This window comes from Ceratina calcarata, unplaced genomic scaffold (assembly GCF_001652005.2).
Source record: "Ceratina calcarata isolate Rehan_Ccalc_2016 unplaced genomic scaffold, ASM165200v1 scaffold551.2, whole genome shotgun sequence".
Taxonomy (NCBI): domain Eukaryota; kingdom Metazoa; phylum Arthropoda; class Insecta; order Hymenoptera; family Apidae; genus Ceratina; species Ceratina calcarata.
The window spans coordinates 765,779-786,957 of record NW_017176693.1 but is presented as its reverse complement, the minus strand read 5'-3'; the positions used below and the strand labels follow the sequence as shown (position 1 = coordinate 786,957).

At 39.7% G+C, this 21,179-nt stretch overlaps 6 protein-coding genes across 14 annotated transcripts; 4 read left to right on the top strand and 2 right to left on the bottom strand.

The window, feature by feature from the left end:
• The first annotated feature begins 213 nt into the window (after positions 1-213).
• On the top strand, positions 214-3,198 carry Skp2 (S-phase kinase-associated protein 2). Of its 3 annotated transcripts, none has more exons than XM_018031415.2 (6): positions 214-581; positions 1,248-1,532; positions 1,618-1,897; positions 1,957-2,393; positions 2,469-2,596; positions 2,675-3,198. In XM_018031415.2, exons 1-6 carry the CDS (start codon positions 502-504, stop codon positions 3,019-3,021), a joined length of 1,557 nt encoding a protein of 518 aa, XP_017886904.1. In that variant the 5' UTR covers positions 214-501; the 3' UTR covers positions 3,022-3,198. The 3 variants fall into 3 exon arrangements, with proteins under 3 accessions (XP_017886904.1, XP_017886903.1, XP_017886905.1); XM_018031414.2 differs by having other exon boundaries at positions 1,600-1,897; XM_018031416.2 differs by lacking the exon at positions 214-581 and adding an exon at positions 665-1,165 and having other exon boundaries at positions 1,600-1,897.
• A 639-nt stretch (positions 3,199-3,837) lies between these two features.
• On the bottom strand, positions 3,838-6,921 carry bor (ATPase family AAA domain containing bor). Of its 2 annotated transcripts, none has more exons than XM_018031413.2 (3): positions 6,708-6,921; positions 4,687-6,185; positions 3,838-4,611 (listed from the first exon to the last, which is right to left on the bottom strand). In XM_018031413.2, the coding sequence occupies exons 1-3, from the start codon at positions 6,919-6,921 to the stop codon at positions 4,471-4,473; spliced, it is 1,854 nt and encodes a 617-aa protein (XP_017886902.1). In that variant the 3' UTR covers positions 3,838-4,470. The 2 variants fall into 2 exon arrangements, with proteins under 2 accessions (XP_017886902.1, XP_026672675.1); XM_026816874.1 differs by having other exon boundaries at positions 4,687-6,492; positions 6,708-6,799.
• Positions 6,922-7,143: 222 nt separating this feature from the next.
• On the top strand, positions 7,144-8,927 carry LOC108629056 (protein AAR2 homolog). 3 transcript variants are annotated; one of them, XM_018031418.2, is made up of 6 exons: positions 7,144-7,307; positions 7,379-7,600; positions 7,677-7,792; positions 7,878-8,031; positions 8,109-8,384; positions 8,457-8,927. In XM_018031418.2, the coding sequence occupies exons 2-6, from the start codon at positions 7,413-7,415 to the stop codon at positions 8,863-8,865; spliced, it is 1,143 nt and encodes a 380-aa protein (XP_017886907.1). In that variant the 5' UTR covers positions 7,144-7,307; positions 7,379-7,412; the 3' UTR covers positions 8,866-8,927. The 3 variants fall into 3 exon arrangements, with proteins under 3 accessions (XP_017886907.1, XP_017886906.1, XP_017886908.1); XM_018031417.2 differs by having other exon boundaries at positions 7,144-7,600; XM_018031419.2 differs by lacking the exon at positions 7,144-7,307 and having other exon boundaries at positions 7,494-7,600; positions 7,682-7,792.
• Positions 8,928-9,011: 84 nt separating this feature from the next.
• Positions 9,012-12,255, top strand: Art3 (arginine methyltransferase 3). The gene is made up of 8 exons (XM_018031431.2): positions 9,012-9,601; positions 9,689-10,045; positions 10,112-10,248; positions 10,314-10,472; positions 10,534-10,721; positions 10,789-11,015; positions 11,076-11,435; positions 11,511-12,255. Exons 1-8 carry the CDS (start codon positions 9,589-9,591, stop codon positions 11,618-11,620), a joined length of 1,551 nt encoding a protein of 516 aa, XP_017886920.1. The 5' UTR covers positions 9,012-9,588; the 3' UTR covers positions 11,621-12,255.
• Positions 11,939-19,113, bottom strand: LOC108629065 (ETS-related transcription factor Elf-5). 4 transcript variants are annotated; one of them, XM_026816878.1, is made up of 8 exons: positions 17,947-19,113; positions 15,860-16,029; positions 14,041-14,173; positions 13,712-13,957; positions 13,560-13,631; positions 13,401-13,490; positions 13,132-13,327; positions 11,939-13,051 (listed from the first exon to the last, which is right to left on the bottom strand). In XM_026816878.1, exons 3-8 carry the CDS (start codon positions 14,171-14,173, stop codon positions 12,940-12,942), a joined length of 849 nt encoding a protein of 282 aa, XP_026672679.1. In that variant the 5' UTR covers positions 15,860-16,029; positions 17,947-19,113; the 3' UTR covers positions 11,939-12,939. The 4 variants fall into 4 exon arrangements, with proteins under 4 accessions (XP_026672679.1, XP_017886922.1, XP_017886923.1 ...); XM_018031433.2 differs by having other exon boundaries at positions 18,663-19,113; XM_018031434.2 differs by having other exon boundaries at positions 18,761-19,113.
• Positions 19,114-19,248: 135 nt separating this feature from the next.
• On the top strand, positions 19,249-21,179 carry LOC108628917 (protein asteroid-like; the record flags this gene model as incomplete). The annotated part of the gene is made up of 2 exons (XM_026816887.1): positions 19,249-19,474; positions 19,554-21,179. A coding segment is annotated over exon 2 (1,068 nt), but the record flags the coding sequence as incomplete, so codon positions are not given.

Genomic DNA, 21,179 nt, shown 5'->3' with positions numbered 1-21,179 from the left:
CTCTTTTTTTGCCGTGTCAGAGGCGCGACTATATAGCGATTATATTAAATAACCATACTTTATTTTTTTGTAATCATGAGGTAAGTACGACTTACCTAATTTTTAGAATCAGCTATAATTCGTGATATTACTCGTTTTCAAGAACATCTTGGCATATACTTCGTTTGGAAACGATGTTCGCCTTGTCTCTCTTAAGCGTAACTCCGAGCTCACACGACACGTGGCTCGTGCGTGCGGTTATCATTGAGCTATATAAGGTTATTGACGAATATTTAGAAAGAAATTACTCAAATCTTTGTACATAAGTGAAACCTCAGTTTTTACTATTCCTAACGGACGGCGTTGCAGTTTAAATTCCTGAAACCTTACAACGCTGTTCATCCCTAGCCTCGTAATACAACCAAACAAACGCGACGACCGCATGGCCAGCGCGGCTAGTAGCGACTGTAGCGAGAGTAGCGATTGAAAAAAGAGGATCGCGACAACGGGATTCCGCCAAAAATGAATTCCGGCGTGGAGGGACACACGAGACTCGGCGAGGATTATCTTGATAATTCCGAAGAGTTTTCACCCCCCGAAAGGTAGATAAAAATTTTTGATTGTTTACCATTTACGGAAGACGTTACCGAGTTATGTTAATCGCGGTCCACGTCTCCCTTACCTGTTGCTCAAGGTGATGCAGGTGGTTATTTTCGCGCGCACACGTAAGGTTAAGAACCTTCACGAGAGTCGAGTCCAGTGAGTTCGTCCTGATTTTTATCCTGTGCCTCGACAAATGGTTCCATGAATATTCTTCGTTAGTTATAATCATTTCTCGTGTTGTTTACCATTTTTATGACGATCGATCGAGAGACGCGCAAGTACAATGATACAAATATACAAGGAAACGTATCGGAACAGAACGATCGCTAACTTGAATTCTAATCTACATCTGTTCGCTGCTTAGCGAGGAGAAACGTATACAAACAGTCAATGTTTTTATTTAGAAATCGTTAAGTCTACTAACGTTCCCTGGTACGTAGAATTTCGAGAGAGGGTCGAGAGGAAAAGTTCTGTTCTTTCTAAATCAATTAATTTTGGTGTATACGCTTTCGTAAATAAATTGTTCGAAGAGAAGTCGTGACATTACTATGTCCAAATCGCCTCCTTCGCCTTGGTGGAACAGGTTGCTATTCTCTCGCCAAATGATACTGGAATAAAAGGTGATCTAAATGTATTAATTTTGCCTGTATTCATCTTTTCCATAGCAAACGATTACGCGTGGACGACAGTTGTAACAATTTAAACAGGACTTTAACAGACAGCCCACCCAAGGATAATTCGAAATGGTCATACTCTGCTGATGCCAGTTTAGTGGAGCCAGAGATTTTAGAAGAGATGGGTGTTAGCATGTTAGAAGGAGAGGATTTATTGAACTGCGAGAGTACAAAGAAATCTGGCTCCACCGAAGATGCCAACTCGGTAAATGTTACGAAAAATGAGAAGCAATGTCTAAAGGTCGATAGCTTCGAAAGTCACATGAGCATGGATAGGTTGGTACTTTAATTATTGCACTGTCTCACGTCTCGTACCTTTCTTAATATGAAATGATCTGAAAAGTTTGGAAGGTACTTGTAGATCGGATCAAGATCTATACGAATCGGACGAGCCCGCACCTTATTCGGCTGTTGGAAATGAATCTGGTTACTCATCGAGAATAGAGATAGATAATTTTAGCGAAACGAAAGAAGCCTTCTCTAGAGATGATCCTAATCTCTGTTCTGAGAAGAGTAGCTTTGAACAGTTTTATCTGTACAGAAGAAAAAGAAAACCTTCGATCGTCGGAGAGGATAAGTTTAACAAACTGTCCGATGAAATGATTTTAATGATACTGAAGTGGCTTCCAAAGAAATGCTTGGTAAGATGAAAATAAAAAACGTGAGGAAACACCATCGGTGAAATCGTTGCTATTTTTAGGTACGCTCTATGTTAGTTTGCAAACGCTGGTGTCAGATAGCGAGAGACGAGGCACTATGGATTAGATTGGATTTAGGAGGCAAAGTATTGAACGAAGGTACCTTGGGTCATATTCTACCGAGGGGCGTTCAGATACTTCGACTGGCTCAAGCGGAAATCGGGGATCCCGTGTTTCTCGAGAACAGCGAGGTTCTCGTCGATGGTTACATTAGCAAGTTACAGTACTTGGATCTCTCTATGGCCGTGATTTCTCCGGACGGTTTAGCTTTGTTGTTATCGAAATGTAAATACTTGAAAAAACTATCTTTAGAAAAATGTACAATTAATAGCTCGTGTTGCAAAGCGATCAGTGATAATACGGATTTAGAAATATTGAACTTGACGATGGGCGAGGGTTTGGACATCGAATGTGTGAAACATTTGACGAAGCTTACGAAGTAAGAAGAGAGTCAGAGAGACGTCAGAGACGAAGTTAAAGAAATGGATTCCGACAATTTTATTTCATATTTCAGCCTCGGCGCCCTCAATATGGCTTGGTGCGGACTAGACTCCGAATCGATGACGCTGTTTTGTAAATCTTTGCCGTTGTCCATCACGCGTTTAAACATAGCCGGGTGTAGGAAAACGTTGACGGATGACAGTAAGTCTCGTTCAAAACAACTCGTAACTCGTGTCGCCGCTGTTTCAGATCGCATCAAGTGTTCCTTCTATTTTTTAGATGTGAAGGACTTAGTGAAAAGTTGCCCAGACTTGGTGGAGCTAGATTTAAGTGATTGTACCATGCTCACGATGAACACTGTTCGCAGTCTGCTCGACTTGTCGAAATTGGAGCACCTTTCACTTAGCCGATGTTACGGTGTACCTCCGTCCACATATGTAACACTGGCGTACATGCCGTCTCTATTGTACTTGGACGTTTTCGGTGTGATACCCGAGCCAGTATTGAAGACGTTGCAAGCTACTTGCGGTGAGACTCAACTCAACAAGTTCCTATATAGTTCCGTCGCGAGACCGACCGTCGGTGTTCGGAGAACGAGTATCTGGGGGCTTCGCGTTAGAGACTGACTGTGCTTACTTTTTTACACGGGATTACGAGTAAAGGCGAAGACCAACGAGAAACCAAAGGGAAAATGAACTGTACGAGTGTGCCTTGTCTTTCTACAAAGAGTTCTTTAAACCGAACAGACTGAGCTTACGATACTAACGAAATAAAACTAAAGCAATATATTTCTTCGCGCATCATTTTGTCTTTTAAACGCGACCTAGTTAGAATCGTCGTATGCATGTATTTATGGAATGGAGATACGAACTCGTAATAAGTTTTGTACGATTCCAATTTTGTTTTTTTCATTCACGCGTTACGAGCAACAGGTTTGCAGGATCCTGAACGAAAAAGTTATTAGTCAGGCACGTATATGTGGACATATCAGATCCAGTTTAAATGTTAATTATCAGATTTAAAGTGCTTCCTCGTGTTTGCACGATTCATTTACCTGTGAGGCTGTGTGAAAATATTTTATTCGTCATTTTGTTTCTCATCCATTCTCTCATTTTCTTCCTTAGTTCTTTTTGTTATCTACATTGATACAAGTGTTATACATTTGCGTTACCTTTAAACAACGCCTTGTTGGATCAAATTTGTACATTATTGCGTGCTACTTCTAAATATAGAGTCACGCCGACACGCGGTAGCGATATAGGTACTTATTTTTTACGAGCAATGAAATTGGGTTCACGAATCATTCAGGCATTCAACTATTGTACGAAGAATAAAAGTCTCTCGGTACGATCAGCTAACGATTCGACGTTTCACTATTGGTCTGACTTCTTCACCTCTCCATCGACTAGATAAAACCCCCGATCTACTTTAATGAATACCAATAAAAAGACAATAAACATTTATTATTGGTTAGTGAGTACAGAAAGGTAACTTGGGGGCAAGGAATAAATGGATACGGCGTTACGTGACATTTCATAATTCACGTAACGCAGCATACCATAACTTTCTTTTTACATATGTATATCGAGACGATTTATAATCGCGATTCCTGAGTACTTACAATTACTGCATGTAAGCGACGTAATGATAAAGGAATCTTGTCGTGCACGACGACAAATGAATTTAATGTACAAAGAGGGACTTTTTGGTATACAAATAATGATCCTTTCTCGTGTTGAGAAAAAAATTTGAACGCGATGCGGTTTGCAAAATATTTAATTTTTTAAAAATCTATACTAAGATGTTCTTTCATCTCGCTGCTGATACACGCGGTTCTCGTTTACGCCTGTGACCAATTCAAGTTGCAAATTTATAATACTCTAAGGAACGTACTGCTACTACCTTACAATATTTATACATGCACATTCTGCACAGAAAACGAGAATACAGACTGATCTTCGACTCGTCTGCTTTTATCGATATCATTTACACTGGTTTCGTTCTCAGTTAATTACTAATTCATAATTTCTTTTAATAACGTATCCCTTATACGCGACAATGTTAATTGTTACAAATTATGCCGTTGCTACGGAAATTGTTTTCGGCGGTGGTTCAATCGCAGGCATCTTAGGTTTGACAAGCTGAGCTTCTGTCTCCTTTTCAGTGGCGTAAATCGATTTCGATTCCTGTTTCTCTTGCTCGCTCTGCCATTGAACCTGCAAAACAAAGCAAAGATTATTAGTGCGCTATTATAGGGGAATGGAAAACAAAAAATGATAGACGATAATTACCTTTTGCTTATGTTGTTTCACTGCTTCTATGCACTTATCCATGATCATCTGTTCGGTCAATATTCCGTCCTCGGAAGCGTATGCCGCTGCTTGCCAAGCGACTCCCAATTTCGCTAATTCTCTCCCAGACATACCCTCGGTCAATTCGGCTATTTTACTACAAAGCGCGCTGTAATCGAACTGCGCGACCTTCAATCTCTTGTTGCCTTCGATCGCCGGTTGAAGAACGAACTTGTCAAAGTACAGTCGAACTAAACGCTCGCGTTCATCGCGACCTGGCAAGCGGAACTCCACCATCTCATCTAATCTGTCGTTGACGGCCCAATCGAATTGTTCCGGCGTGTTCGAGGCGAGAACCAGCATGAACTTGTTGCTCTGCTCACCGGTTCTGTAGAGGAACGCGTTCAACATAGCTCTCAGGTCTTCCGAGATATGCTCGCTGGACCGTTTCCTCAGAAACGCGTCCGCCTCGTCGATAAAGAGCAAAAGTCCCTTTCTAGACGTCGACGCCCAATCGAATATCTTGTGAATAGCGGTGACACCGTCTCGTCCCAACGGCGCGAGATCACCGCCGGTGACTATCGCGTAGTCCATACCCGAGTGTTCCGCCAACTTCTTCGCGAACATCGTTTTACCGGTTCCAGGTGGACCGTGCATCAATATATTCCTGTACATTCCACGATTGTGCTTCGTGTTTTTCGTAGCTATCGCTATATCGCGCAGTCTTTCTTCTAGCTTTGGTGCCAAAACGACGCCGGATAAGGCATCGGTTTGCTTAGATTTTAGTTTGTTAACAGCTTGGATAGGATGTTTTACGGTGTCCAACACCGTGAATCTAGACGTTTCACGTACTAGAGACGGTTTACCTAATCGAGATTCTATATAGCGTGCCGCAACACCCGTTGTACCTTTCGCTGTGTATACACCGAAAGCTATCATCGACAGTCCGCCGGCAGCGGCTATGATTTTGTCCCAGTCTTGAAGGAAAGCTGTGACACCGGTACCCAGCACCGCGCCAGCCGTTTTAATCGATTCCAACACGGTGGCCCGCTTCTCGGAAGCTTTCACTCGGATCTGTTCTATGTTCAAATCCTGATTCTCCCTGTCTATTTTCGCTTTCGCTTTAACTTCAGCTTCCAATTTCTTCATCTCGTTCTTATGTCTCAATTCCATTTCGTGTTCTATTGTAGCCTTCCTCATTGCTTCCTGTTTAGCTACCGACTCCTCCTGCCTCCTCAAGTTCTCGTCGTTCATTCTCTGTTGCTGTATCAACTGATCGTCGTATCTCTTCCTCGCAAGTTGATCCTGATATTGAGCTCTCATCTGATGCTGCTTAGTCTCCTCTTGTAAAATTTTTCTCCTCTCTTCACCCTCTATACGTTTCTGTTCCCCCTTCATTTGCTCTATGCTCGCCTCATATTTTTTCACCTCCGCTTGTCTTTCCAGTTGTTTCGTCGTCTCCTGTAGTTTGGAAAGTTCCAACGCTTCTTTGGCATGTGCTGCAGGACCAGGAACAATCTCGTTAGAATCTTTTTCTGTTTTATACGGTGTATCATGTATATAATACGTGGAGCTCGAAGAATTATTGATAGACGAAAGATTATTAAAAATGGTACAGAACGCATTTAGCATCGAAGAGTCGCTATTAAAGGTTCCCGAGTGTAACTTAACTTAATTTCGATTAAATGATATTTGGAACTGGTCGAGGAAGCTCCTCGCAACTTTGGTAAGTTGTACATCCTCTTTCCTCCTATTTCGACCCGGAGTTTACTCGAATAGCGACAAGCTTGGACGCTAACGTAGTTCCTAATGGACATGCAATTTGATTTGATTAACATTTTCATTGACGAAATTATTCGTTTCACCAAGCAACAAATCGTTGCATCATCATAGAAGAAACAGTAAAGAGTAACGTGTCATAGCGAGCACGAGGTCCGTAACCTAAGAGATCGGCTTCACGTTCCGCTTACGTAACTTAGCATAACGAGCAATAAAACCGAACGGATATCAATAAATCGTACTAGATCTCTCGAGTTCCTTGGCAGCCGATGCCGCTCTCTCCAGTGCGCTCGAATCAAATCGGTAAGGTTCCATTTGGGACATTCTAGGTGGTGGTGTCCGACCATCGTCTCCACCGCCGCTGCCACCGCCGCCGGATCCACCGACTGCCGGTGGTTGTATGAATTGCGAGAAGTCCTGCGGTTGTGCGTTACGATATCCGAAAAGCCACGACATCCTTTACTATTGTTTCGATCGTTGTTACAAATGTTGAATGAAACGCGAGTCCTATCAACCTCTCCGGTATTGTTATCGCGGCCACGACACGAGGAGAGGAGTTCCCACGTGCCCTAACAGCGTGAAGACTGAAACGAGTGAACCCTGGACCAGTGCCTCCCCGTCGTCCCCGTCCCTACTCTCTTGTTTCAACTACATATACGAACAATATAAATCACTCACTATACGCCCGAAAAAGAACATGCGCGAAAACATTTTGAAGTTGGAGTAAGAATTAAAATAATAAAATGGGACGGTCGCGGGTCGTGGCACGCATTTCCTTTGATTCCACCTGTTAACGCGTTCTCTTGAAAGAACCGTGTACTGAGGCTATCTTCAGATTCTTAGTAATTGCCTATGTGTTAGTGGGTGAGTATACACCAACGGAAACTATTTGTAATGTTATCATCTTGTGCAGGATAGTATACGGGCTCTTTAATTTTTTATCAACAATGAGTAGCGACGGAATAAAAATGGATCAGGCGTCAGCACAGAGACTTTTAGTCGAGGGTGCTACATTAGTTGTGTTACATGTGCCTGTTGGAACAGAGTTTGGAATTGATTTGAAATCATGGAACACAGCTGATAGATTTAAAGGCGTCAAAATGATTCCACCAGGATTTCATTATGTGCATTACAGGTAACTTTTACAGAGGTGAATTGTTCTTACCGATGACGAAAGTATTGATGCATTTATAAATGCAATATTCTTGAAGCGCAGTAGACGAGTTCGGAGAAACGGCGCCTAAAATTGGTTTCCTTCATACATTTAAAAAATCTGAATTTTTAATCAAATGCTGGGACCCAGAAGAGGAAGATTTACACTCGACAGGTATAAGTTATGAACTTAAAATGTAGCCTAACAGACGAAGGACACGCTGTTATAATTAATTAATTAATTAATTGTTTGAATAAAGCTGTAGACGAAGAAACGGTTGAAAGATTAAAAAGCAATTTGAAAGAATTAGACCGATTCTTAGGGTGTTATCCTTACGACACGTGGAATCAATGGAAAGAATTAACGAATCATATTACACCTGCTATCGTCGAACGTTGTTCTCCAATATGTGGGTGTGTGATTATTTTTATATCCAATAAATTATTCTCTCCATGTTCATTGTACATTACTTGTAAATCGATTGTATCAGGTTTGTAAGATCAGCTCTAGAGTTAGAACACTGCACCGACGCAGCGAGACCAAGAGGCGGTGAATCGACCCCAAAAAGGAAAAAGAGAAGTGGAATCACAGTCGAAGAAAAAGAAGATGAACTGTTGCCTGATATGAAACCTAAGCCTGGTACAGAGCTCAGACTTTCGAAAATACCTAATAAACAATATCCGGATGACGCAACGCCAAATGAAATCACAAAGCACTCTCTCGATTCGAGTTACGCTTTGGACACTTTTCTTAAGAAGTTACCACTGTAAGCGATCGAACGTTTATTTCAGATTCTTCAGTTTGAATATCTTATTAACAAATATGTACTTCTTTTTAGCCCTATGGAAGTACTTGGCGAAATGCAATTAGCATTCGTCTGTTTCTTGGTCGGTCAAAGTCTAGATGCTTTTGAACATTGGAAGAAACTCGTATCTCTTATCTGCGGCGCCGATTCCGCGATACCAGAACGTCGCGCTATTTACTATGAATTTATGAAGGCGCTCGAAACGCAATTGATGCACGTACCCGAAGATGTACTCTGTGATATCGTAGCTAACAATAATTTCGTTTATCACAGTCTACGAAAATTGTTCGCAAACATAGAACTCAATTCTTACGTGGATGGTCGTTTGAAATCTTACGCAATGAGATTTAGCGAACGATTGACTGCGAAATTCCTCTGGGATTTCTCTGATCTGCAAGAAGAGGACGAAGACGAGGCACCAGTTGTTGTATCTATAGAATAAGTTCCGTATATAAATAATTTTAATGTTTCAAGAATTTTAAATAAAGAAACCAAATCACATTATGCTGTTACATGTCTGGTAGAGAGGGTTTTAGGCAACTGAGCATATCTCTTATTCTATTAGACTCGCAAATACCTATGGAAGTTCATTTTAAAGCTGAAGCTTCTGAGAATACTTAAAATCCAATACGATGTAAATGACCATACTAATTTCCTATCGCAAATTAGACCGCTCATTAAATAGAATCTTTCTCTTTAAAATAATCCTTCGTATAAACTGGAAATCGAGATACTGAAACTTGCCGAAACTTAAATAATAAATTACGCGTATCGTCAATTTAATACGATTACTTATACGTTTTGTACATCAGGTTTTCATATGTGTAGCCATACACATAAAGCGTAAAAAGCGTTCTGTGTATTTACAGCAAAGCTCGATGGCTCAAGATTCAAGATCCACCGGGAGGATAAAAAAACTTTAAAAGGTCAAGTGTACTTGAGCAACGGGTGAAATCAATAAATACAAAGCCGCGAGCACCTACGCCGCGAATTTTTTATTGACTAAGCAAACCGTAGTGCGGTATAGATAATATGGATTTAACATAAAACCCGTGGTTTTCGCTCGGCTCCACACGTGCACGGACCTCTAACCTTGTACAGTTCAAACGTTCCCGTTTCTACAATAAAAATAGTTGCATATTCGCTTTTTACCATCGATTGCAAAATGACGGATCAAGGTATAAACAATATTTCATCGATTTATACACTTGTACACATTTGTATTAGTTATCGAATGGATAAAAATATTTTTTAACGTTCTTCAGACACTGCTACTCTGAAGGATGATTACGAATGTGAAATGGACGAAATCAGCGACGATGACACTGGAGACGAATGGGACGAAGTTACAGATACTTTCGAATCTATACCATGCTTATTTTGTAACGAAGTTACAAACAATTTCTCCGCGGCACTGAACCACCTTCTATCGTCTCATACATTCGACTTAAAAAGTTTTATAATCAAGCATTCGCTTGACACGTATTCTTACATCAAGCTGATTAATTTCATTCGAAATAAAAATGTTTTACCTGACCAATTAAACACATTAAACATAGAAGCATGGGAGAGCGACGAGTATTTAAGGCCTGTGATCGAGGATGATCCATGGCTGATGTTCGGTAAGTAGAAGAGCGAAACAGAGTAGAAAGGATGATGGTTTTCATTCTTGCTTTCTACATGTACAGATATCGAAGACTTGGAACAAAAAACTACAAAGCCAGTCGCATTATGCGATATACAATATTCTGAATTGCAAAGAATGATACATGAGCTTAGAGCACAGTTAGAGGAACGTGAGTTAGCATGTTTATTGGCGAAGCAGGTATTTTTTTCTACCGTTAATATTTTCATAATAAACGAGACATATTGAACGACATCAAATTTCAGCAAATAGATGAAATGTCAGAGAAAGTACAAAAGCTGCTCCTAGACGGTGATCTAGATGAGAACAATACTGTCAAATCTTCCGGTAATTCGAACCGCAATGTTGACAAGGGGTACTTCAGCGCTTACAGTCATTTCGCCATACATCACGAGATGTTGACTGTAAGTACGTACGTCTCTATTTGCTAGATAGTATTTATCATACAAGCGTTATTCTTCGTAGGACGAAGTACGAACAGAAAGTTACAGAGATGCGTTATTAACGAATGCAAATAAATTCAGTAATTCCGTTGTGTTAGACGTCGGCTGTGGAACTGGGATCCTATCGATGTTCGCAGCGAAAACTGGTTGCCGTAAGGTGATCAGCGTCGATCAGTCGGACGTGATATACCATGCTATTGACATAGTAAAGTACGTATACTTGTACACAAACGACTCTCGCCTCTACCTAATACGAGTGTTTTTAACATACAAATAGAGAGAACAATTTAAGTGATGTGATCACTTTGAAAAAAGGTCGCCTCGAGGATATTAATCTCGACGAAGATAAAGTGGACGCTATCGTGTCCGAATGGATGGGATATTTCCTTTTGTTCGAGGGTATGCTGGACACGGTGATATACGCCAGGGACCACTATTTGGCACCCGGTGGCACGCTTCTACCAAACAGATGCACCCTCAGTCTTGTGGGAAGCGGAGACACCAGTACGTATCGATGAAATTTTCTCATTTTAATCTTTAACTTAAAACTTTCGATTGTTACAGGGAGATACGTCGAGCTCATTGATTATTGGTCGAACGTGTACGGTTTCAAAATGAGCTGCATGAAAGCGCAGGTCGTACGAGAACCTAGTATAGAAATTTGCAACGCTGACGAGCTAATAACGAACGCCGTTGAGATCCAAGCTTTCGATTTGTACAAAGTAACGAAGGATCGCGTGAACTTCTCATCGCCGTTCGAATTCAAAGTGAAGAAGACCGGTTCGCTGACCGCAATCGTTGGCTACTTCGATATATTCTTCGATTTGGATAATCCGATACATTTTAGTACGGGACCATACTCGCCCCCAACGCACTGGAAACAAACTGTGTTTTCGCTGAGCGAGCCGATCAGCATTACTGAAGGTAGGTCGCATATTCCTGACCAAGTATAATTGATGATTAAATACAAATTAGCTAAACGAAACAATTTTATTATAGGGGAAATATTAAAAGGTAAATTAGTTTGTCGTAGACACGTTAGGGATATACGAGGACTTATGATTACGATTTATATTAAGAATACCAGCCAAGTTTATTACTTAGAATAAGTCAGATATTGAAGTCCACTCGATAGACGTAAGTGCCAATTAAAAAGGAACATAGGGTCCATAACAGCTTGCTATTATAATATTATCGATGACTATCATTAAGAGTTATTGATAGAAAAATCGCGGCCCGCTATTCTGAATTTTACTGCGATTTACATTTTGAAACTTTTAAAGTAGAAATCATGTAATCCGTAGATCTTTCGCTAAAATTTCGATTCGATAACTACGGATTTGGAAACGTATCGGCACCTGTTGTCAATTCGCGTACATTTTGCTAACACAGGGTCGATGTTCCAGATTAATGAAAATCGATAAAAGTGATCCAGTAGCACTTTATTCCATAGTTCTACGAAATTCTGTACAATAAGAGTAAAAAGTTAAAATGCGTGCTACGCTGCAAAGATATTTAATTGATCTCCATGATATTTTAACGTTGATCACAGTATATGAAAAAGATTTTATAAAACGTAAAAGGTCAAGTAAATATAGGGATACTCGTTACGGTTTTATTGTACAAACAACGATTTCGAGTTCGCTCAATGAATTAATTAAAAAGAGAAATATATGCATGCTTCTTCTTGCGCAATCTTTACGTACGTCGAATTCCAATATTACTAATAAACGACTGAATCGTCCATTGCGGTTTCTTTAAATAATATAAATATTTTTGCCAACTCTTGCATGCACTACCGTAAAGCATTTGACAACACGGATCAAGTCCTTCCTATATTTACAATTCGTGAAAGTGATGCTACGGCTACTTCTCTTTCACACTCTTACGTACCAATTTAGCTTACGATCGCTCGTACTGCAATTCGCAATTACCTCTTTGAGAAGCTTACTCCGTACCTCATTTAGGCCTAGAGTACTAAGTGCTACTCGTTTTTCCAGTTTAAGGAATATAATACAACTTTGTCATATAAAAAGATAAGTAATAGTAAATTTACTTGATTTTAAGAAAATTATTGCCTTTCTCGATTAGAGTATGTACACTTTTACATACGCATAAGCTACTGCGGTTAAAAATAAAAATAAATCGAAATCGACACTCAGCGTTCCAATTGTATTATCACATAATATTCGTGGTATGTAATATGAAAGACTTCGACATTTGTAATCATTCATACGTCTGGTTACTCTAGTTACGCCTAGTAATTATAAACTATATGTACATGATATAATACTAATCTTTTTTCGTAGTCTTTCGCCGCAGTTCAACCACTTTCGACCCTGCATCAGTTATATAAAAGTTTCTTGAACATCGGTCGCATTAATTTTACTTTCTGTACAATTTTTACAAAGAACGGAACGTCACGTCTTTAGAACCGGAAGTTAGGGTTGTCAGTTTGCCAGCCTTTCGCGTTCGGCCCAAACTGGTAAACCAGTCTTCGACCGTACACGGGTAGGAAGATTTGACTTTTGTAATAGTATCTAAAGAAAGCAGAAACCAAATGTACAAGATGTATTATTAATCCGATTGCTGAATTAAATTCAGAACTACTGTAAATTACCTCATCGCTCGGCTAAGTTTCTCGTACGTCATATTCGTGTTCCCTTTTCTCGAGCCCCACCGTTTTGCAACTTCGTCACTTTTCACGAAGCGAAATTTCGCCTGAGAATAATCTTCCCAACAAATTAAACTTGGACACGTCCTATTATTAAGTAAGAGGTCCCTAATGAACTCCCAAAGCTTTCCCTGGCTAGGAGCTGTACAAATATCGTTCATTGAACACGTTCAAATTGCATATTTAACAAAGATATTTCGAACAAAACTACTTACCCTTCTTAATCGGTTTTTTCGATACCCTTGGCCGACCCGGTGGTCGTTTCGTCGTGGATATGTCAATACTGTTACTGTCTGATTCTGCGTCTAAACGAAGTATAAATTATTGAAATAAATACTTTAACAAAAGAGAATAGACTACAGAAAATCCATTACCTGATGTGCTATTGGAACTAATCCGGTGGTACTCGTCCTCGGAATGAGGATGAATCGTGTCAAACGGTGGAACTGCAATTTTTATTCAACCTTTAGTATGACAAATAATTTTTACCTTCATCCGGTATGTTGTTCGTTTAACAAGTACGTACGTAACATATTGGATGGGAGTAGGTCGTACAGCCGATTTCCGAACATAGGATCACGACTGATAAATTCGTCTCTGGTGAAGTGGATCAGTTGATTCCCAGGCACCGCGAGACTATTTTGAATTAGGCCATACGGTTGTCTGATACACGACGCGGCGTACATCAGCCAGTGTATCGTCTCCTCTTGACTCCATTCTGCGACAGGTTTAGCGGACCATCCGGTACCATCGATCTCATTATCATCGTCACCTATCGAACACGAAACGAAATGCAAGTGAAGGATCGGTTATCAGCCGCGACGACAGGAAACAGGATGTTATTAATCTTCTTACCGAAGTTGCATTTTTTTCTGACCGGTTCGTAATCAGGCGTGGTCAAGACATTAGTTCGTCGCGTGTTTAAGCGGTCCATGTCCACTACCGAATAATTGTCATCGTCGTTCAAATCCGGGAACGAGGGATACATCTGCAAGCAGAACGTATCGAATGACAAACAACTCTTACTAAACGAAGGAGTCGGGTTGCTGCGTTAATGACCTTGTTCCACTGCTACAAACGCATTATCTCTTTTTATTACACGCGAAGAAAATCGAGATCGTAGCAATCTCGTCTGACTGAACTCGTTCGGGGGCACGCGATAAAGATGCGACTAATTAAGTAAGTATACAGATGAAATTGCGGACGGACATTAAGGTTCCTAAATGACCGCATATTTCGTAGAAGAAATAAAAATAGCAATATAAATGTCAAGGATAAGAATCAGGGAATATATTTTCACTGCTACTCGATCGTTTTGACAATTTCCTCTTATTATAATTCACTTGGACATTTTGTAAGTGACGCTCCGTCTTTCTAAAGATTCTAATCACTAGTTGCATCAATATTTATTCCGCAGATGCAACTGATACGGTATCGTCAGAAATAAGTGTTGTTCCGCGGAATCGGCAACATTTTATTACAGTCACAAATCATTTCTCTAAATCTACAAACACGCGTTTATTCCATACCTAACGATAAGTGCTAACTGCGGTGTTAATATAGACTGATCGAGTTATCGCCGCTTCGTTCGTCGCCACTTTCCGTGAAGCCGCGATATCATTTTTTCTCAACTGAACAAAATAATTATAAGAAAACAATCCTGCTCCTGACGGCGATTGTTTTAATATAAGAATAGGTAAGAAATAACTAAGGTACAACGTATTAAAACACAAGTGAATGTCGCGTAAGATTAAAAAATCGTTGATTTCACTTTATTAAAATGCTTAAGGATCGCCTTGCGTTATGTAGTACATACACGTACGGATTAAATCGCGGAGCTTCCCTTTTCTCCCTATAAATCAGTAAAGATCATAATTTTCTTTATTTTAAGAAGCTCATTACAAAACTCCAACGATGTACGCGATTGTCAGCGTTAAAAATCATTCACTCGCTAACCACGTGAATCTTTTATACGCTTCTTCCCGATTCCGATATACCAAGCTGCGTAAGAACGTAAACAAGCAAAAATCGTATCAGCATGGAAAAGCCAGACGATCCAACATATATACACATATATATATGCATATATATATATGTTTAAATCCACACACATGTTTAAATCATTGATCAAAGTGAATTTTCCCGTTCTGAAACTCACCTCCAGCTCACTTCTGATTTCCCGATCGTCGAATGAATCCATTTTTGGATTCACTCGCGCTCCAAACGAGCTAACAATAATATCCTCGAAATTCAACATGTGTATTATGTTGGTGAGAAACTTTCAAATCGAAGAATCTAGAGAAGATATCAAAGAGACAAGGACATCGAGTCACTGAGAACAAGTAGCATATCACACGATACCAGTAAAGGAACGGATTTTAAACCAAGTGCGGTGCACGAGGAACGGAGGCTCGAACAATATGTCGCGGCGGCGGACACGATACTAGATAATCGTTGGACGCCGGAATGTCTCTCTGTCGAAGACGCCGTCGCTAGGTCGGCGATGTGGTGACGTGAAAGACGTCAGCGGGGACGTATAGCGCGGAAGAGCAGGTTTCAACGGGGATTTCCCGCTCTTCGCGGCCGGCCAACCACCGACGACGTTCTGCGATAGCTGACGCAATAATTGCGGATACGCACCATTGGCGCCGATATTCCGAAGACACATACTTACTCCAGCCAGATCCGAAACCGCAACGCAACTGATTCAACACGGTCATTCCCCGAGTGGATGCATTATGAACGAGGTCGCATGTTGCACATTCGAGCCGGCGTCGGGGGTAGAAAATAAGGGAGACCTCAGGGAAAACCCGAAGCTTCCGTGCTGCGGTGATTCCGAGGCATCTGCAATTATTTCAACTTTATGCTAAGCTCAAATAACGTATCTATAAAAATATGGACAGATAAGAGAGGAGCAATTACATACACGTAATTCCCCAAAGCATACGTATAAGCGCGATACATGCACCATGTGCATTGGGAATGTAAACACAAGTCTATTTTTAAAACGTTATCATATTATGCGAATAATACGTTCTTAATCGTAAACATAGTTGCATTCGAACAATTAACACCGCTTATCTGTAACATTAAAATGTAATGATTCATAATTTCACGAATTTAGGTCAATGAGGTAGTTCTCCTTCGGCCCGTAACTGTTCAATTAATGTAGAAGCGTTTAATCGGTCTTTTCGTAGTAGAAAGACTTTCGAACGATGCATACGTAATCGACTTAATAAGATTTGAGGACATATAGGTACGACTTTTCATGTATTGAATAATATGGTCAGCACTTTCGCCTTAGTTTTTATCTTACCGAGTCAGACGCTCGGAACCACAAAAATCGATTAAAAATAAATACTTATTTCATAGTGTTTTCCCGAATCATCCCGTGAATCATGGATCGTAAGACATATTGAATTCATTCGCGGCAAGTCACATCTTCGATGACATTGAGCGGCCCGGAGATCTCGTCGAGATTTAATCTGTTCGTTTTTTCTTTCGTATTCCGTTTATTAATAGGAACAACTTGTCGGTCGCGTAACTTTTGATAATTATTCTGGATAAAACACGCGAGAGAACGATGGTTACTTCCCCGGCAAACTTGCCTCATGTGCATACAAAATTTTCTTGGAATTTTATATTGCACGTATACGTTTACGCACGACATATAAATATGCATATGTATTCAGATTGAATATCAGACAGAAACCGCATATTTCGACCTTTTCGCTAAGTAGATTATTAACATGAAGACTGAATACGTTTCGAGTCTCCCAACAATTTCGAAAATATATTTACATATATGCACGTGTATGTTGTCGTCGTAAATACAATGTCTGTTCATCGCGCACGATCGAAAATTTTATCAAGCTTTTGTACATTTCAATTAAATAGGCTTTGCAAGGAAAAAAATATTTTCTTCGTACAATGTAATATTCCAAAAAGTCGACGCATTGGCGACGCCTATGGACTCGTTTATTTATAGTACGGCACGGTGTCTCGGCATCGAGGTGTAAACACGTCGGTACCAACATGGTTTTTATTTTATTTCGTGATGCGCCTCTGTCCTCTCTTCTCTTACATTTTATTCATTTTTTTCTTTACCGAGCTTTTTCCTACAACCTAATCTACTAAGGAGGATGGGCCCTTTGGCACTGACTCTAAATACGCAATGCCCCCGAATGTTACTAATATCAAAATTTCATAGAAACATCTATAAGTGTAGTACGTAGTTCAGTTTTATCAGTTCTTTCGAAATGGGCTACAGAAGCTGATAATAATTAATGCAAAAACAAATTAAATGACTAATACTTTCTTATTATTATCCGAGGAAGTTTCGAACAGCTAATTTATAGAAATTAAAGATACAATCAAGCGTTATTTATTTTTTCCTTCAGTTTTGTCGCTACGTATCGCATTTTATGTGAGACAGTCAATTACAAGTCGTAAATCTTAAGACACATAATAATAAGAAGTGTTTCACGGGTGAGTTTGATAGTACCAGTAAACCGCGTTTTATCGGTATTTTTATATCTCGCACCGGCTACCGCAGAAGTAGAAAAAAAAGGGAACATCGTTTGGACGAAATCTGTTCGGTGGTTCGCTTTATTTCCCAGACATTTTTATTATCGCTTGAAATTCTACACGTACGTTGTACGAAACGGGAAATAAAGAACTGATATAAATGAAAAAAACAAAAACAGATTGCTCGTCTTCTATAATGTCCTTTTGAAGAAATTGTATTATTTCAAGTCTCACCTTGTCTCTGGCTGCATACGAGCACAGCGTATGCGCGTCATCGAAATTAAAATTCATACCGACGCCGTGTTCCATACTTCAGTTTTCTCGAATATTTGAAAAATTCATCGAATTAACCTTTGCACGAGATTCATTGAAAATTTTAATGCACCGCGGGCCAGAAAATTGGAATGAAATTATAAATGCTATCTCGCACGTGATTGTTCTCAACGCGACAACGGAAATTCTGTCGTCTGCTGTAATCTTTATTCGTTTGCTTAACTACAATCAGCAGACCGAACAAAGGCATGATTGACTTGGTTGAATAAATTAAAAACTATGCAAATTCACGAGACAAGTGGATCGCGATACTTAAATAAATAATTCCATCGATATTGCCGGCCGTGAAAGTTATCGAAAGTGTATGCCACATTGAACGATAGAACTTGTGAGACTACGATATAAAAACCGATGGACAGTAGTAATCGATTCCGAGAAAGCATAAAAACCGAACGTTATCACTATGTAAAAAGAAATGTATTGTAGCAAATAACAACGCGATTATACTGCATACGTACCCTGTATTGATGGTCTCTGTCAATTGTAAACGAGGAAAATGCAAATATCAAATACTTATTGACTAAGGTTATTGCGGGGACGTAAACATTACGAAAAACAATATCTATACGTTTCTGTTGAGAAATTGAAGAGAAACTAATCTGATAAGTGATACATACAATTTCACAAGCTGCAGGCCATTTGTCAATGAGATCTTCGCGTGTGCACAGAACGAGAGAAACCGGGATTCTTTCTTCATTCTCCTGTTTAGTCATACCTTTTTGTTATCAGACAGATGTAGTAACACGATTCCCCCTGAGTAATCGGTCGTGTTTCGAAAGGTCACTTCTGACGGCCCCGACAACAGGTGCATAATCTTTTTATGCTAATAGAAAGTAACTAATCTACGTCACGGATTACGCGCGAACCCGATATAAAAAATACTATTATGCGTTTTGTTGAAAGAAAAAATGGTCAAATGTGCGTGACACGAATTGACGAGTTCTAAGAACCGAGATTCGTTTTTATTGATCTTCGTAGAAAATGTTAAAACGGTGTACTAACTTTTCGTTAAAAACTATCAGCCATTGTATTTTCTATAAGCGATCTACGCTTTGTGATCGATAAAATGGGAGAAACCAGTCCGAGAACGTGCCTACGTTCAGGGCTTGGGAAATTACATCTGCAAATAAACGATATTCTTCGATAGGTGAGCGCGCATAAGATCACGTGGACGCGGTTTGCTATGAATCATTTGCAATGCCTGTTTCGCAACATGCCGTCGAAAAGACCGTAGGCTTCGTTTCCAAGAATCCAGCCATCCTCGGGATGTTCCACTCATTATCGTTCTCACCACGTTCTAAACGCGTACTTACTCGCGAACCTAATTCAAGTCGAAATATCATGATGATCTCCCGATCGATTTACGTGGATCTTCACGACCGATCGTGCATCGACGCACAGTATTTTTCTATCTCCCGTTCAAAACACTGTAATAATTCTAATAGTGTTTCGTAATGACTGTTATTTCCTAGATCGTTGGATAAAGATATTTTTTCTTAATTGTCCAGACATATTCTTAGCCGATGGTCGTCTACAGTTCCTTCGAGTAAGTTGTAATTGCCAATGGCAATTATCCTGGTTCAAAGAAAACATTGACATGTTTACGATCTTTCAACGTTCAAGTATCACCTTTGTTACGTCGCACAGTTCGGCTGGAGATTGAAATAAATTGCGCGTGATAACGGGCGTTATAAAATTTTGTAAGTACATGTGATGATCATACATATTCATTCCTTTTATTACACTGGTTACGCGATGAAACTGTGAATTAAATGCGTCGCTTCCAAGAAACGAGAATGTATTTCCGGAAATAAATCCAATTTCATCGTTCTACGTGAAGGAAACCGTAAACGGGGAATTTGTTGTTCGAACGCGCGTAATTAGTTACATCAAATTAGAACGCAATACTGAGAGTAGTTATGTATACAAAACTAGTGTAAGGAATTTTAATGGGAGGTTCCTGACATGATTTTAAACATTTTCCTTTGCGAAAAAGTTGTCCTACAGTGTTAGAGCGAAACTATTTAGTTATTTCAAACTAGCGTGCATAAGTTTCAATATTCAAAATGGGAATTCCTGGACTAACTACGTACATACATGATCATTCCGATCGTTACTTGCGGAATTATGAATTACATGATACATATTTAGTGATCGATGGTATCAACATAAGTTGTCGAATGTTTAAGTTATATATGGACGCAAGATGTAATTCTGCATTCGGCGGCGATTATGATAGTTATGCACGTGCTGTATCAATCTTTTTCGACGATCTATTAAAATGTCGCATAACACCGTTGGTTTTGATTGATGGTGCCAACGAGGATAAACAATTAAGGAAAAGCATAGTAAGGAGAAAAGAGAGAATGCAATCAGCTTCGCGGTTTTCTCTGTCCGGTCAACATAGAACAGAAATTTTCCCCTTATTACAAGTTGATGTGTTCAGAAGTGTGATGATAAAGAAGAACATTCGACACGCACAGTGTCTATTTGAAGCTGATAATGAGATAGCTGCAGTAGCAAAGATCTTAAATTGTCCTGTACTTAGTTACGACTCGGATTTTTATATATATGGATCACAGTACATACCGTTTAACACATTGGATACTTGTGTAGTTAGTCATTCAAGGGGGAAAGGATATGTAAAACGTTGTAAAATTTATAAAGCTGAATATTTACTAAATTCATTTAGAGGTTTGCATGAATCGATGTTACCATTGGCAGCAATTTTATTAGGTAACGATTATGTTGAACGTGGAACATTCACGAACTTCTTTCGTCACATGGACATAAAAAAAATACCAGGAAGAAAATATAGAGAGAGCATGATTACAGCAACTTTTACGTGGCTAAGCAAGTACACCTTGAATACAGCTATTACCAGGATTTTAATCACATTACCCGAACCTTCGCGACGAAGCATGTTGAATTTAATAGAGGACATTATTAACAATTATATAAAGACATCAGCTGAAATACTTATACCATTAAGATTCCCAACAGATTACATCACTCGTGTAAAGACGCAACATTTAAGCAGAAGTTTTAAATTTGATGGAGACATTAGTATTTCAACATGCATAAAACAAGCTTATGAAGGAGAAAAGGACGAGGTCCGCATGGAGGAAGATTAC